The sequence below is a fragment of the Antedon bifida genome, chromosome 7 (genome assembly GCF_963402885.1).
Source record: "Antedon bifida chromosome 7, ecAntBifi1.1, whole genome shotgun sequence".
NCBI lineage: Eukaryota > Metazoa > Echinodermata > Crinoidea > Comatulida > Antedonidae > Antedon > Antedon bifida.
Genome location: NC_136232.1, coordinates 8,291,909 through 8,305,749, shown reverse-complemented (window position 1 = coordinate 8,305,749; position 13,841 = coordinate 8,291,909). Strand labels below are relative to the sequence as shown.

The window sequence follows — 13,841 nt, the reverse complement described above, 5'->3', positions numbered from 1 at the left end:
GTTAATTATATATGTTGTAAAGCAAGCAGATTGCTTGGTTTCATTTCAAAATGTAGTAAAAATATGTCCTGGTTAGCTATGTTGAACTTATACAAAGCTCTATTACTTCCAGTGGTTACCTACTGTTGTTCAATGTGGGCACCATTTGAGAAATCATATATTAATAGAATAGAAAGTATACAAAGGAAAGCAACAAGGATAATAATGTTTAGAAAGGAAGGTTCCTGGGACACATCTTATTTTCATAGGTTGAAAGTGCTTGAATTATTATCTATTGATGACTTGTTTAAATTACATAGACTTTTATTAGGATTTAAGGTGTTGAAAGGTTACTGTCCCCATTCTTTCAATGAGTATATTAAAACTAGTGAAAGATGTCCGGGTAGGCTTTTACGTTGGAATTCGAAAGGCAATACTTTTCACAATTCTGTATTTGTTTCCTTTCCTAGACTATGGGAGCAAATACCAAATGACATAAAAGATTCACAAACAATTTCAATATTTAAGGCGGCTCTAACAAAACACTATATTTCATGTTATGTATAATTTATTTGTATTTTTCTTGTATATGGTTTTATCTTTAACTGATTGTATTGTATGGAGTGAGTGCAGAATCTGTTTGGGCTTTAGCCTATTCTCATTCCTGGTTATTTTTACATTGATGACCGAATAAATATTATTATTATTATTATTATTATTATTAATAACACCCAACACTCTTTTTTTTTAAACAAATTCTTCCCACGACAATTTAAATATCTAATTTTGGTATTGCGGCCTCCCCCCCCCCCCTAAGTCTTCTTTCTCCTCTAACCATCCCAGCCACAATTAACTAACCTTAACTCTACCACAGGACAGTTCAAATGTAGTAACTTTTCCTAGTACAATTCCAATCATATACTTCATTACGCCAGTATTTCCGCTCCCCCTCCTCCCTCCCAACACACCCCAGATACTGGGTGATGTGTTTAGACGGTTCCAGTACTAATAATGTTAGCCATCACTCCCAACCAATAATCCCTCATTCAAATGTAGTTTAAAACATTCCCAGTACAGTTTCAGTCATGGTGATAGGCCTACATCCCCACCCCAAACTCCCAGCCCCTTCCCAGTGATAATTAAAATACTTTAACAATTTTCCTATCACAATTTGAGAGCCTACCACCCCTAGCCTAAGCAAAATCCCCACTATCCCCTGAACCCAAACTCTCACACCCTATCTCCCAATCCCCCTCTCCCACCAAATCCCCAGACTTTTTGAAATGTAATTTAAAACCTTCCCGGTACAATTGTGATCATTTTGATACCCCATATGTATGGTTACATGCAGAAACAGAAATTTGTATAATGAACAAACATCGAAAGTGGGGAAAAGTGGGCCATTTTGACCACATTTTGGCCCCTAACTTGGATCCTAGATGGCGGATGATGTTGAAATATAGCTTAGAACATTCCCGGTACAATTGCGGTCATTTTGATACCCCATATGTAAGATTACGTGCAGTAACAAAAATTTGTATAACGAACAAACAAACAGACAGACAGACGTACAAACTCTCTCACTTTAATATAGATATATATTTTCTTTTTTTTTTACAGTTACAGTAGGTTATAACATTGGTTGGGGTGGTATCTACAATATCTAAGCTAGGCTAGTTGGGGGGAAGGGGGTCTCTAGTCGAACTTTAGAGGGGTCTGCCAGGGCCAAGGCAGTGTACAGATAGTCTGTAATAGGTCATTTGGTATTTCTTACAATGTGCTAAATCATATAACTTTGGTTGCTGGTGGTATCTACAATATCTAATCTAGGCCAGTTGGGAGAAGGGGGTCTCTAGTCAAACTTTAGACGGGTCTGCCAGGGCCAAGGCAGTGTACAGATAGTCTGTAATAGGTCATTTCGTATTTCTTACAATGTGCTATTCATATAATTTTGGTTGCTGGTGGTATCTACAATATCTAATCTAGGCCAGTTGGGGGAAGGGGTCTTTAGTCGAACTTTAGGGTGTCAGGCACTTGCGGTGCAGCAGACAATTAGTCTGACCCATTTAGTATTGTATGAACAAAACTTGTTCATTTGACATTAATTTGAGTGGTACCTCACTCATCTATGCTATGATATTGGTATAAGGATGCCAATGGGCATCCCATGGTGGTGAAATGTGGTATCTCTCTCATCTAATTGGTGATTTTTTAGCACCTTTTGGTCTAGACGCAGCAGGGGGTACCCGGCAGACTCCCCATTTACATTGACTTCAAGTGACCCCCAACACACTTAAATAGTCAAATATTGGTACCTAGCTCATCTAACCAAATGTCTCTGGGCTGCCTGTCTATAGACCTAGATGAGTTCCGATTGTCTGTTGAGATTTTGCCTTTCAGTCAAGCTTAGAGACCTAGGTATTGCCTAGGCATTTTAGCCTTGCTAGGCCTAGGATTATTTGGTCGTTTGTTGACATAATTAACACTAAAGTAGGTGTGTTTATAAATTCCATATAAATATAACATTTAATATAATATTAAAAACCAAATGTTACTGTCAATGTGAATCAAATGTAGGCCTTGGCTAGGCCTACATTTTTATTTGATTCAAATGACAGGAATCTATTTAGATGTTATATAAAACAAATAATGAATGTTTTATATTCGTGTAATAGTACAAATAATGGCATTTGGTGAATGATTTCATCATTCACCAAATGCCATTATTTGTACCATTACACTCATAAACATTCGTTATTTGTATAATATTGAATTGTGATGTCAGTGCTAATAAAAACTAAGTTATAAATTGAGTTTTCATTTTTAGCCTTTATTTTAATTTATTACACTGAAACCAAAGCATTACTTCTAAGCTCCTGATATATACAAACGATAAATGGAAATAACAAATTTTGTTTAAAAATAATTTTCTTTTCAAATCATAAATTTTTACCTTTAATTAATCTCAAACTCAAATTTGTAAAGATGATTGTGATTTACATACACTAATGTTATTGTTTTTCAAACTTGTGATTTAAGATTAGTATATGAACATTTTAGCACAATTTCTTTACAGTATAGGGAACATCTTGTTGGCATGGTTTCTCATTTGTCACCTAGCAACGTAAACTGATAGAAAGTTACTGATCCCAAAAGGTATCTGTAATAAAGTACATTTTAATAAATCAAATTTGATTAAAACGCTATTTTTTTTAAAGTATTTAAATTTGTTTATAATATAGAAATGTGTTGTACTGAAATCACCACTGTTTCACTTACTATGATCAGCAATATGAAAGTAATGTTCAATACCCTTTTACACCATCCAGCTTAGAACACGTGTCGTGTGTGGATAAATTTCTATTTCACACCTGATTCATTAACCCAGGAATGACATGGGTTGCATGTATTTACACTGCAAAATACCAACCAGTGCAACCAGATTAACCGAAATATCGGCCTCTCACGCCCTTTCATACCATTGTAGGTCCTCTATTTTATAGTTGTCGTCTGTTTTCATCACATTGTAGGCCCTCTATTTTTAGTCAAGTGCAACGCGACTCTACAGCTCACTATGTCGGTCGGTTGGTAAAAACTAACTTGAGCATGTGACTGCGGCCATGTATGTGGCCTTGTTGTATTGTGGTTCTAAATATTATATAGCCTTACTCATTTTGTTTTTAAGCTCAATAAATGTCAGACTTGCCTTGCCCCTAATCAATCCAGTGATCTGATTGGTTAACAGTCATTTCTGTCATCAAATTAAAAATGTTTTAATGTCAAATGTAACATTTCTGTCGTCAAATCAAGTGCAAGAAAACAAACTGAATGGATTTCTTTTACAAATCATTTTATTTATTAGGCTCAGATGTGTATAAACAAATCACTTTTCATAACAAATTAAAAATGTCACAAATTAGATACCACTAGGTGGATGATGATATATTCAAGTACAGAGCGCTCTCTATTTACTTAGCATGCCTAATTAAAACTATTTTTTCTATTATGTATAAAATTATTGCGGTTATTCAAGACTAGACCATTACAACATGTTATGCTATACCTTTATTCTTCTTCTTCTAATATAAAATGTCAAAATCACATGTATATAAAATAAAAAACAGATTATTGATTTATATGAGGTATATTCTACTTTTTTGATGACCTCCTTAGTTGAGAGATTTTCCCTGTAGCACAATGTCTTCTAATTCACTGGTAGTCTTTTTAGGGACAAATTTGGTTGAGATATGTTTCATAGTTCTACTTCTTTGATTTCCTGCTTTGTTGACAGATATTTGTCAATCAAGCGTACCACATCACCACGTTTGATTTCAATCATAAACGTTTTGAGATCTTCCAATGTCCAACCTTTCTCGGACCACCCATTCATTATGCACATAGTAGGGCTATCTTTTCTGGCCAAATAGTTGATATAGTGGTCATATCCAAGCTTAGAAGCTACAACACGCCAGTCATTATTGAGTTCAGGGTCCAGGAGGACACAGATCTCTGTCATGAAATCAAATGGCAGGATGGGTGCAGAGATCTCTTTGAAGATTCCACTGAGAGGTCGCAGGAATACTGGTACTTTTGGATTTACTTGAGAAGCAGTAACAGTGGCTTGGTGGCCTTCTGAAACATAATTTAAATTTTTAAATATTTAATTAAACTTGTTATTGCTACAATAATTGTAGACATGAATTTTTTTCCACTACCTTGCTTTGGCTTGCTATCTCCAAACAAACGTCTAAACTTTGCAGTTTTCATCCGTTTCAGCCCACATGGAACAAGTTTTGAGTTGAGGCATTTCTCAAGCTCGTGGAAGTGAGTCTTCTCTTTGTAACATACACGACACAACACAAAGAAGCCAAAGTGCACACGCTTCATCCAGGTGTGACCTAGGTACAGCAAGTTGTTCTCTAGCCGTTCCAGTACCTGTAATAAAGATCAATGAATTACAGCTGGCAATATGTATAGAAAAAAAAAATAGAAACGAAAGGAATCATCCAAATAAGAGAACATTGATATCAATTAATTCTCACCATTTTGCAGACACTTGGGCACGGTTCAACTTCATCTTCCTTGTCTTCTTCTTCATCATCGCTGCAGACAGTACTAGCTCGCAAAATCACCACCTAGTGATAGAACAACAACAATAGCAAAGCAAGGTAATGGAAAAAAATACATGTTTACGATTATTATACCAATTAATGACTGGTTCTAAAACAAGTTTAATTAAATAAAATTCAAATTATGTTTATCACTGTGGAGAATAACGGTTAATGGTTCTCCTGGGTTAAAATTTAAACTTTTGTTTAAAGACTTCAAAAACAGAAATGAAGATTCAATAATGGAACCGAAAACTGTGTCACAAACTTTGACATTCAAGGTCACATTTCCTTAACAACATCAAAGTAATTTTTGAAGCCTACCTGGATGCAAGACCTCTTGTTAGGCAGGATTCTGATAACCATGTCATGATCTTCATTCACGTACAAGTTAGCTTGCTGGAAGAAAAGCCTAGGCTCATATCCACCCTGGTTAAGCTGCGACCACTGCACAAGCCTTACAATGAGCCGATAGAAGAGTCCTTCTGGCAAGAACCCATTGAAGTCAATGTACAGGACAACAGCAGTCTTTGACTTCATTAGATGTTCAAGGCGGATTACCTCGTCTCCTTGGTTCTTTAACAGGGATGGCACATAGAAGAGACGATTGCCTTCCACTGCTTGTGTCTATCAGAATGTAAAATTATACATTTACATATACATTCATTATTAGGTCTATTCAGTAGACCTAACCAGTATTTAATATTACAGATTTAAAGATGTTACAGTTGAGTATTATCTACAAGAACCAATCAGAATGTCCATACCTCAGTGGATTGTGTCTTGACACACAGCAAGTCAAATTTCTGCATCAGTTGTAACAAGCCTTCTAATTGGTCAAGAAAGTCATGCCACATATGTCTAATTATAGTCTCTCTTCCAGGAGACCTTCTTCATCAAGTCTTGCCCAAGCACTTCTAAACTTTGCCCACTACACAAAAAATGATTGTAGCAAAGATTACAAAAACTCACAAAGTATGTTGGCATGAAAAAAATAATATTATAAAATCTGACAGAAATTAAACAAATTCTCCTACTTGTTCTGAAGGATCTTTCACTGTGATAACTCTTGTGAAGATACATATTAACCACTGTGGACTGAGAATGATGATGTCATTGAGGGCGCTGTCTGGTGTGTCACGTTCTCCATAATATATGATGTTACCAAGATCATGATAGAAGTGCAACATTAAGTAAACAGTTGAATATCATTGAGGATACCACAACTAGAGGCCAGATCTCTCACCTAAACATAATGATAAATTAAAAACTAGAGGGTGACATTATGTAGATCATTTTCCTATGTTTACTAGTAGGAATGTAGAATGTTTATTCTTACTTACACTTATTTTTTTATTATTATATATTTAGGAAAATTGTCAAGGATAACCATAAGCAAATTCATTCACTTTCACTATCCTTCTTAAAGGCGGCAAGACACACATACACAAGATGCTCTACATAAACAAGGGAGTGGAGTTGTAATTGATTGGTAGCCAAGCATCATAACCACCAAGCCACAACTCCACTTACAGTTTAAAGGGTGGTTTCTAGACTTGCCTGTTTGAAGCTAATTGAGTGCTTCTGTTTGTTGCGCAACTGTTCAATCTCATTCAAGAAGTCCAGCCACTTCAAGGGGATTTTCTCACCCATGTAGTGTTCTTGCTTAGCTATCTGTGTGATATGATCCCTCAAATCAATAATGGATTGATCCAATGGTCTTAGTCTGTTGTCAATGGCATAGAATTTGCACACAACATGGCCTTCATATGCCGTTCCCTTTAATGATTTCTTAACCTCTGCTAGCTTTTCTTCAGCCTACAAAAGTAAAACAAATTATTTGAAATACTGTAACATATTCAGAGGTACAGTAGTAGCTGATGTCTAGAGAGAAAATTTCGATTTGCAAACACAATGTTGGATACTGTATTTGTTTTCAGCTTTCATTAACAATCTAGATTTGGAAATTATATCTATGTTAAAGTAACATATTTACATTGGTGTATGTATAAAATTGTATGTATAAATAGTATGTGTACTCAAATCTGGTGACTTTTGAGTTATCATGGTAGTGCAGTATGTGCTTAGGCAGATACCAATACTCACGGGTATTGACAAACTGCAAGCCATGGATTCATTGGAGTCAACGGCCCACGTGACCATGTTAATTGCAATTCAAGCGAGTCAGTATGAAGTGTAACTGCACTATTGTACCAAAATTGCCAGGCACCATAAAACATATTAAATTAATATAAATTAGTATGTTCATATGAAACATTAGAGAGGAGTAATTCTAAAATAAAATCATTATTTTATGTTATGTTGTTCTAAACATACCCTACTACTACTAAAATAAAGCCTGCCTGCTGCTCCCTTCTTGTTGGTCTCGCTTGTAGTTATTATTTTCAAAATGTTCCCCGCCGGCCACATACAGCAAATAGCCGTCTCTACTCCGGCGGGCGGGCTACAGTATACTATAGGGGCTAGGCTAGCCAGCTAGGCTTCTGAGACGGTGACCAGGCACCACCTAAAACTAATTTTAAACATCGAAGTCGCATCTGGATATTCAAAATTGTTAACATAATTACATTAACAGTAGGTGACTCATAAATGTTTATGAATTGTACACAAATATTAACAAAGGCTTATTATTCGAAGGCTCACACTTGTTGGTAAATTTTCAGTTGAATTCCTGTCGCGGATTGCATGCATTGTGTGGATTGCGTGTGCATTGTGTGCCTCATTGACTCGCACTTTGGCAACACTCATACTCACAAGAGCTTGCCTTTCTTGAGCGTTTCCTGGTAAATTCTCTCTATGAGTACCAACAATAAACACAGGTGGTGACAATTGTCTCTGCTTTGACACGGATGCTTTTTCAGTTGTGTGTGAGTAGATTGAACGTAACCAAAAGATCACAAAATCCTTGTTGTTCATGTAATGGTCAGAAAATGAAATCTGTAAGAGATAAACGTGTTCATATTTATTCAAATTTAAGTGTTTCTTCTATTTTTAAACTATCTGTACTTAATAGAGGCATTCGTGCAATGTTAAAACACTGCTGAATTCATATATTAACATCATTTCCAGATTATTAAAAAAAAGTATTTGCTAACCTTTCCTCCATCTCTGTTGAATACTTCAACTTTAGCAGGTGCATTCAGGTCGTGACAGAGATTGAAGCAAATTATGTAAATGGCACGCGATACCAGGAACACCTGTATGAAAACATACACAACAATAAAAAGCATGAATGTGCGATACTCGGGGTACAGCAAAAGAAGCTGTATAATGACGTCATAAGACTGGATGTAACGTCACATACACATCAATAACCTCGCTACCAACTACGGCTATACGGTACAATCTTCAAGACGTGATATGGCTGCATCCGGTTTGAAATAAAAAAATCCGGCTCTATAGCTTTGAGGACATGTCCCTGTAATATACCCATGCCAAATCCCAGCTCAATACTACAAAGAATAAGGGAGGAGTAGTACTTTATAAATCGCACTCTTTACTCAATAGTGTCCAAATGGAGGAGGAGAAGATGAGTGAGTCCTAGACTCGGGCACCCCGAGTAAAAATGTGTGTCAACAAATACTAGATAAAACTAATAAAGTTGGTTGTAGTATAAAAAGTCTTAAAGTTTTGGTTATTATACCATCACCAATCAAGTACTGTATTTTCTTTAAGTGGTTTGTTCAGAGTATTAGCTAAATTGACAAAGTAAATACTTAAAGATGTTTTTACTGGAAACATCTTCTCACCTGATGAGTAATGTAATAAAGATCTTGTCCAGCAAAATCCCAGATGCTGAGAGTCAGGTCATCAATCGTCTTGTCATCAATCACTTGATCCAACTCTTCAATCTGTCCTCGCTTTTCCTTTTCTACAAGAATGTTCAAGACCATTTGAATGACCTCTTCAGGGACATCAGGGGTCGTTGGTGTAATTGCTTCCTCTTGTGAAGGTATACTTACTAGTGGATCAGTTTGATATTCACCAGAGGCACTATCTGTAGAGTAAAAGAACCTATTTAGTTCAACTTCTTGTCAGCAATACAATAGACAGTGCTAAGTAAAGCAAAATTACTTGTAAGTTGTATTAAAGACATACTGTACAGTACCTTCATAGGTAGGATCTATATAATCCTCATTGTAAGTAGAATAAGGCACTGAATTCCCATCCATCCCTTGCTCTGCACCTCTACTTTCACTTTCATGTGTCTTCCTTTCATCTTCCTTTGATGCCTAAATGATGATTAAATTTTTATTTTTATTTATTTAACCTACATTTTATGGTCCTTATCCGAGAAGGCTCGTTCTACCACCAGAACCATGGAGCAAGTGAGGCTTGAACCCTTGCCAATGTTAATTTGGCAAGGTACTTCGGTTCCACTGTCTTAACCGCTTGGCCACTCACTAAACTGTTGAGTTTTATAGCCGGCCATTTTGCTCATCCACAGCATAGGCCTCTTTTGGTTGAATGTATTTGAAATAATAAAATATTCTTAATGCAACCGATATGGGCTCAAGATGTTCAGGCCTAGATCTGACATGCATAATATAAGTCTTTCTATTTGCTTTATCCCGTATGTTAAAGACCCCTTCCCTGCAATTTTGGACGTTTTTTGGAAAATAATACATATATATCACTTTAAAAACATTAAACCATGTCATTTCTTGTCTTAAATGTACGTTTTATGGTAAATTATGATAAAAAGTGAGAAACAATGCACTACCTAAGTAGCTCGCGGCGATCGACCTCTCGTGGACGGTCTTAGGCCTAGCCTAGCTAGGCTTAGTTTTGTAGGCCTAGCTGGTAAACATCGGTAACGTACGAACATCGTACGCGAGCTATATACCTAGCCTGATGTTGTATAGTTGCTGCATTAATTGTCTTTCTATTTTTGCCAGACTCCGTTGATACAAATTGGGGAAAACCCGGTATTTTCGCTGAAAAGTTAGGAGTCTTCCATTTGTTTTGGCCTCACGATCGATCGAAAAGTGGGCGAATTACAGGTGAAAAACAAAAATATCAATCCGCGCGCAATGCATTTTGGGATTTATAGCGGGCCGCTATAATTATTAGAATCGACTTATTTTTCACATTTTTAACCGTTTAAAGACGAAAAAAGTTATCGCAATAGGACCATATAGTATTATTTTTACATTAAATATAGTTTGTGATCTTAAATTAGATCTAAAAAACGTAGGGAATGGGGCTTTAACTAACCTGGCATTTTGGCTTTTTTTTCTTCTGCAAAAGCTTTGTTGCCATTTTTTCTGCAACAGCTCTTAAATATTGCTGTCTTGTCTCACTTGTTTTTTCTAAGAAACCAAATTAAATACAATCTTTTAAAAAAGAGATAAGTAATGCATAATGCTTACAATGGAAAATAATCGTCTATACATAAATCTAAATTAAATCATTTTAATCAGTAAATAACATCATTCTATCAAATTTATTTACCAGTTTCTGTTACATCTGTACAGTACATAGACTATATTAATAGTGATTTAAAATTTAAATTGTTATCATATTGTGGTACAGATACTAAATTAACTAGTAATTAACTAATTAAAAAAAATACCTTCAGTTTGTATTGGTTTCCAGTTGGTTGTGTGTTTAACGCTAAGTGTGCATGAAAGTGATGTTTCTATTCCATCTGTAACTTCCTCCATGTCATTAAATCTAAAGTAAAGATCAAAAATTATATAAAAGTAAAAAAAATAAAAAAAAAATTATCCTGTGTGGGGACAATTTTAGTTACCACCTCTACGGTACCAGTCTACAGATGAAATTATGTATCCAAAACAAACCAAATAACTTTGCATTGCCAGTGATTGTACAATATATCTTGATAATAAAAATGTTGAATGTTGGTGCTCTAGCCCACCTCAACCCAGCACATTAATTAAGCTAGTATAACCATAATTACTTACTCTTGACCAGTGAGCGCCTTGGTAAGACTGGTTTTGCCAACACGCTCTTGTCCTACAAGCATCAGACGTGTTTGATAGATAGATTTGCTGCCCTCTTCAATGGCATCAAGAAATGCAATATTAGCTTCAAGGCCCCTTGCCAACACTTCAAGAGGAACATGGCCTTGAGAAACACAAATAAAACAGAAACAAAGTGTAAAAATCAAAATAAGCTAAACAAAACAAAAATATGAACAAATAACACATTGCATTAGTGGCATTGAGCAAGATTTTTGTACACAAACTGTTAAAAGATAAGTTTGCCAGCTATTAAAAAAAAACACAAAAAAAATCCCAATATTTTCAAAACAGAGGGAAGTACAGCAAATTTTTGTGTTTGGACCAGTCCCTGGACACTAACCTCCTTTAATGTCTGTAACTCCATCACCATAACGTACTGTTAGCTCGTCTTTAACCATTACAGCATTCGATGGATATCCAGTGTACAAATACACCTCTTTTAAGCCTCTTCTTTTGAACTTAGTCATGAACCGGTGGATAGCATTCAGCATGCTACAAGAACACTGGTACTCCCCAATTAATGTATAGTGGTTTGAAATTATAGGTAGTACAACCGTCTCTACGCTAGCTTGTTCTGCCATGTTCAAACAATCAGAGATGCATGTTTCAATCTGTAGGCTCTGTTGTGTGAAGTCCATAGCATTCTCATCGTTACCACGTACATGGTAAAGTTGCTGGAATGGAAGCTTCCCAGCTGACGTTGCAACTGCATTTTTCTGCCGATGACCTTTTGAACTTTTAAATAACTCCTGTATCGTATCAGTTGACAGACCAGATTCAATAAAAATTCTTGCTGTCAATCCAGAAATGAAAGAAACGTTGTAGTTAGTAGTAGGATTAACAAGAATGTCTGCAGACTGTTGGGTTGGGTTTCCAGTAGCAACAATAAGGCGAGTCTGCGATTCAGGGTAGGTGTACTCACAAAATAATTGATTCAGTGTGCGGTAGGGTCTTGATGCTTTTCTCTCAATGACATGCTTTTCCAAAGCCTCTTTAAAAGCCAAAGCCTTTGTATGTATCTTGTCAATAAATATTACTTTTCTGATACTAGATCTACTAGACATGTGTAACAAGTAATCCAGAACTGCAGTTACAATGACCTCAGCACACGCATGATCCATTTCAGTCCCTTTTCCTAGATTAACATGACAAAATGAGCTGTAAAGGAGTGGAATCATAACTGACAAGCATCGTAGATCTTTTTCACATTTTTGCAATGATTCAGTTATGTTCTGTGTTAACATGCACTTCCATTTTAATGTTTCATCCGTGTCTGGGACATTGACATGGACGATATATTTGCATTTAAGATCTCCTCCATCGGTTGAAATAACTTGGTTGGTTATTTGCCTTGAATGATGCAAAATTGACAGTTTTGCAATACATTCATTTCGTACATGTTCTCCAGCAATGTTAAGTGCTCTTACTCCTAAGCCAAAACTAGATCTTTCAAAACGCCTGTCAAAGGTAGTGACAATCATCGCATCTGTGGTTAGATAAAACATGTCATCACAAAACACTTGTAATGAAACATTGTATAAATCTTGCTGAGATAATATTTGCTTTTCTTTTCGTAAAGGTATTGCCGGTTTTGGAAAATCGATTGTGATCAATTTCTCTGATGTTTCAGATTTATCAATTTCATCCATCAGTGTATTTAATAAACTTCCACTTGATTTCATAGTAGTTGCTGTCTCACTCTTTAGGGAACTCATATTTGTGTTTAATTCAGAGTTGATTTTTGTTAAATTTTTAATTTGTACGTCTTTAACTTGACAAATATAATTTGCTTCAACTTTTTTTCTCATTTCTTCTCCTTTTTTCTTGATTACTTGTACCATTTCTTGAACTTGGTTATCAATATCTGTGAGACTTGCCTCTTTACTTTCTTCTAGTTCTTTAGCATTCTTTGTGACTACTTTAAGTACATTTTTTTTTTTTTTTTTTTTTTTTTTTTTTGATTCATTGACAGCTTTCTTTAAGTCTTCTGATGTTTTCTTAAATGTATTAAATGCTGTTGCAATGTTAATTAGTTCATGTTTTCCATCTCCTGCGGCATGTTCCATTGCAGTGCATTCTATGCATATTGGTACTTTACATTTTGTGCAATACATCTGTAATGGTTTAGCATGAGAAGCACACAGAGAGGCAGTGCCTTTAACCTTACCTTTCTCTTCATGCTGTTTGACGGTTTCCAAGAGGTTGTTAAGAATTGTATTTGGTGCAAGTTTTTGAAGCCCTCCTTCTGGAATGGGATATTTTTTGCGACAATTCGGACATGTAAGTTGTCCATTGTTGGTTTGAACCCAATTTTCCAAACATTTCAGACAGAAAGTATGAAGGCAGCTAAGTGATTTTGGGTCTTCTAGTCTTCCATTACAGACAGAACATTCCAGTACTTTATCATCTATATCTCCAAGTAGACTTACATTCTTGCTAGCCATTCTGCAATAGGAGTTATAATTGTATATATATATTAATAATTATTTACTCCAGCCTCGCCTAAATCTATCAATAATATCATTGGCTATTTGTATAGATTATAGATTAAATCCACTTAAAAAAGCAATTTATATGTTAAATACCTTGTTCTGTACTTGTGCAGCTCAAATTTTAAAACAAAATCTTTTTCCAGTAATTAAATAAAGTGGGTTTTTTTCCTTGAAATGCCGTGTTAGGTAGTTTATTTTCTAAACTACTGTAGATGTGAATATTGCGAAATCAGGAAACACTGAACTGAATCACT

General features: G+C 35.6%; 2 protein-coding genes across 2 annotated transcripts; both read right to left on the bottom strand.

Moving 5' to 3' along the window:
• Positions 1–3,854: 3,854 nt before the first annotated feature.
• Positions 3,855–6,319, bottom strand: LOC144848577 (uncharacterized). The gene is made up of 6 exons (XM_078705372.1): positions 6,125–6,319; positions 5,855–6,018; positions 5,412–5,714; positions 5,022–5,114; positions 4,695–4,914; positions 3,855–4,611 (listed from the first exon to the last, which is right to left on the bottom strand). The coding sequence occupies exons 2-6, from the start codon at positions 5,942–5,944 to the stop codon at positions 4,232–4,234; spliced, it is 1,086 nt and encodes a 361-aa protein (XP_078561498.1). The 5' UTR covers positions 5,945–6,018; positions 6,125–6,319; the 3' UTR covers positions 3,855–4,231.
• On the bottom strand, positions 5,953–13,784 carry LOC144848218 (uncharacterized). Its single transcript, XM_078704930.1, has 11 exons — positions 13,681–13,784; positions 11,436–13,540; positions 11,036–11,198; positions 10,684–10,784; positions 10,326–10,420; positions 9,217–9,340; positions 8,858–9,105; positions 8,204–8,305; positions 7,863–8,045; positions 6,648–6,905; positions 5,953–6,018 (listed from the first exon to the last, which is right to left on the bottom strand). The coding sequence occupies exons 2-11, from the start codon at positions 13,537–13,539 to the stop codon at positions 5,953–5,955; spliced, it is 3,444 nt and encodes a 1,147-aa protein (XP_078561056.1). The 5' UTR covers position 13,540; positions 13,681–13,784.
• Positions 13,785–13,841: the final 57 nt, after the last annotated feature.

Coding starts and splice junctions, on each gene's coding strand:
- LOC144848218 (XM_078704930.1), bottom strand. CDS start 13,539: ATGGCTAGCAAGAATGTAAGTCTACTTGGAGATATAGATGATAAAGTA. Junction 10,785..11,035: donor AAGGCGCTCACTGGTCAAGA/GTAAGTAATTAT, acceptor TCTTTACTTTAG/ATTTAATGACATGGAGGAAG. Junction 6,906..7,862: donor CTCAAGAAAGGCAAGCTCTT/GTGAGTATGAGT, acceptor TTACTTTTGTAG/GCTGAAGAAAAGCTAGCAGA.
- LOC144848577 (XM_078705372.1), bottom strand. CDS start 5,944: ATGTGGCATGACTTTCTTGACCAATTAGAAGGCTTGTTACAACTGATG. Junction 5,715..5,854: donor TCAAGACACAATCCACTGAG/GTATGGACATTC, acceptor ACATTCTGATAG/ACACAAGCAGTGGAAGGCAA. Junction 4,915..5,021: donor GCCCAAGTGTCTGCAAAATG/GTGAGAATTAAT, acceptor TCTTTATTACAG/GTACTGGAACGGCTAGAGAA.